This window comes from Miscanthus floridulus, chromosome 19 (assembly GCF_019320115.1).
Source record: "Miscanthus floridulus cultivar M001 chromosome 19, ASM1932011v1, whole genome shotgun sequence".
Classification (NCBI taxonomy): Eukaryota; Viridiplantae; Streptophyta; class Magnoliopsida; order Poales; family Poaceae; genus Miscanthus; species Miscanthus floridulus.
This window is the reverse complement of record NC_089598.1, coordinates 89,653,018-89,655,415: the sequence shown is the minus strand read 5'-3', so window position 1 is coordinate 89,655,415 and position 2,398 is coordinate 89,653,018. Positions and strand designations below refer to the sequence as shown.

General features: G+C 43.9%; 1 protein-coding gene across 1 annotated transcript; it reads right to left on the bottom strand.

Moving 5' to 3' along the window:
- Positions 1-315: 315 nt before the first annotated feature.
- LOC136526337 (uncharacterized) lies at positions 316-1,905 on the bottom strand. Its single transcript, XM_066519034.1, has 5 exons — positions 1,653-1,905; positions 1,031-1,212; positions 889-951; positions 777-809; positions 316-332 (listed from the first exon to the last, which is right to left on the bottom strand). Exons 1-5 carry the CDS (start codon positions 1,823-1,825, stop codon positions 316-318), a joined length of 468 nt encoding a protein of 155 aa, XP_066375131.1. The 5' UTR covers positions 1,826-1,905.
- Between the last annotated feature and the right edge of the window lie 493 nt (positions 1,906-2,398).

Below are 2,398 nucleotides of genomic sequence, written 5' to 3'. Positions count from 1 at the left end.
TACGGGAGGAACGAAGAGCTTGCAGAAAAAGCCATCTTGTTCGACAAGCATGCAAGCCCCTACCTGGTGCGTCAACTGTCGACAAAATATCGTCGGCAGTCCTCCGAGGGGTATCCCACGAAGGTAGATTGATCGGCAGAGAAGGGTGTGATCAAGAATAAGAAGGCAACAGAGACACACGAGTTAGACAGGTTCAGGCCGTCAGTATGACGTAAACCCTACTTCTGTGGTCTGTTGGTTTGTATTAGCTATAGTATGATATTACGTGAGTTTGGAGGAGGTCCCTGCCCCCCTTATATAGTTCGAGGGGTAGGGTTACAAGTCGGTTAGATCTGAGAGATAACCGGAAAGTAATAACAGATTACAGGAATCTTAGAATCATACGTATCCTAACAGATCTCGTAGTATCTTCAGGATATCTTCCCGGCGTCTTACGGGAGGCGCCGAGCAGAGTCGTGCCCCGCAAGGCTTCGTCTTATGGGTTGGGTCACCCCTGAAGGCGCAGTCCATGTGGTTTGCCGTGGATATGCGGGTCGTACCCCCACAAATCCTCATAATCATGGGAACAGGCGCTCATAGGGCACTAACCTAGAACATGCAACGAGCCCATTGACATCGTAATGATAAAAACATGGGGAATCCGGTGAGAAAAAAAGGGAAAATCAATAGAAAAAAGTATATGTTTATGATAGGTTAGTGTCAGTTTTAAGGTTTTACTGGGTTCGTAGTTGTTTACATTATGGTCGTCACCTAAATGAACTGTATAGATGACGTACCTCGTGGCCGGGAGGTTGCCTCGTCGTCGTAACCTAATGACCAAAAGAACTATGTTAGTATGTATTATGCTGTTGTTCGCCCTTTTGGTAGTTTCAAATAGCGTTTCCTTACCTGCGTAGGCGTAGTATTGCTCGCGGACTTCCTCTCGGTGCGCGGTAGCAAGGTCTGATGATCCTGTTAATGTTTGGAGAACAATTGTTAGAAGTAATTTTTTTCCTCTTCCTAGCAGTGCTGTAATTTTAAAAATGTTTACCTCGGCGTTGAGATGCTCTTTCTTCAAGCGGGGACATTCTCCCAAGCATTTCTTCTGTGTATGTTTCGTACCATAGCAGCCAAATGTTTAGGAGATCACCATGCTGAGTTATTTTCTTGACACCTATGTGTGCTATGCTGGGGACAAGCAGATCTTGTCCATAGGCGGAGACCCAGTATGGCCTGGTTTAGATTGCCTCCAAATTCCAAGTTTTTTCATTCTCTTCATCACATCAATTTTTGGACGTATGCATGGAGCATTAAATGTAGGTAAAAAAAATAACTAATTGCACAGTTTGGTTGTAAATCACGAGACGAATCTTTTGAGCCTAGTTAGTCCATGATCGGACAAAGTTTGTCAAATACAAACGAAATGTGCTACAGTGTCCATATTGCAAAAATTTGCAATCTAAACAAGGCCTATGTTAATGTTGCGGCAGTAAATGTTATGTTTCAGATGGTGCAAATTCCCTTGAAGAGATGGTGTATTGCTAGTTCACAGCACAGCCTGTTCGCTTGCTCGTAAACGATCGTAAATTTCCAGCCAGGAACAGTGTTTTTCTCTCACACCAAACCAGCCAGCAGTAAATAATCCACGATACGATACGGCCTCCCGAACAGACGTTGACAGACGTTGACTGGGAGATAGGACAGTTGATCCGGTAAGTTTATGATCGTTGATGGGATCGGAGCTGACCTGAGTGTGCAGAGGCACCGTTGTGGAACCGTAGTCTGGGGTCCATGGCATGAGTGTCAGTGTGTAGGTGGAAACATTAGCGAAGCCTCTGGCAAGCATGCGGGCACTTGCATCCGATGAGTGTGCTCGTATGAAGTAGTCAACACCATACTTTCATATATCTTGTACGTCGATGTCCACCTGGAATTGCTGCTGGACTGCATCTCTTATTCTTTGATGGCCTACTGCATCTGTGGCTGGCAATGGAACTTTTGCTATTACTGCATTGCTGAAGAAATTTGGGTTGGCATCGTGGAGGTCTGATTCGTTGATTATTGTCAGATTTGGGTAGCGGTAGTTGGCCATCTCCTTGAGTGTGTCCTGTATTTTTTTTCCATTTGCATAAAAGGATTAGTATTTGTTGCAAGTAAGGCGATGCATAAATATGATCGCACTAACATTCAGGAATTAGTTGCTATTACGGATTTGGGAAAGGAATCATTCATGGCAATAGGATCTAAACGCTCAGTACTTTTATTTGTGCAAAAGCAATTCTGTCCATACTATTAGCCGATTAGTAGATGTAAAATAGGAGCGGTGTTTAAGTAAGAGCTTTGGCTGTCCTAAATTATTATGCCACATGCCTATAGTAAGCATTATTAATTATTTTCATGCTGAGGTAACTTGGAGCAG

Coding starts and splice junctions, on each gene's coding strand:
- LOC136526337 (XM_066519034.1), bottom strand. CDS start 1,825: ATGCTTGCCAGAGGCTTCGCTAATGTTTCCACCTACACACTGACACTC. Junction 1,213..1,652: donor CCCAGTCAACGTCTGTCAAC/GTCTGTTCGGGA, acceptor AATCTAAACCAG/GCCATACTGGGTCTCCGCCT. Junction 952..1,030: donor AAGAGCATCTCAACGCCGAG/GTAAACATTTTT, acceptor AAACATTAACAG/GATCATCAGACCTTGCTACC.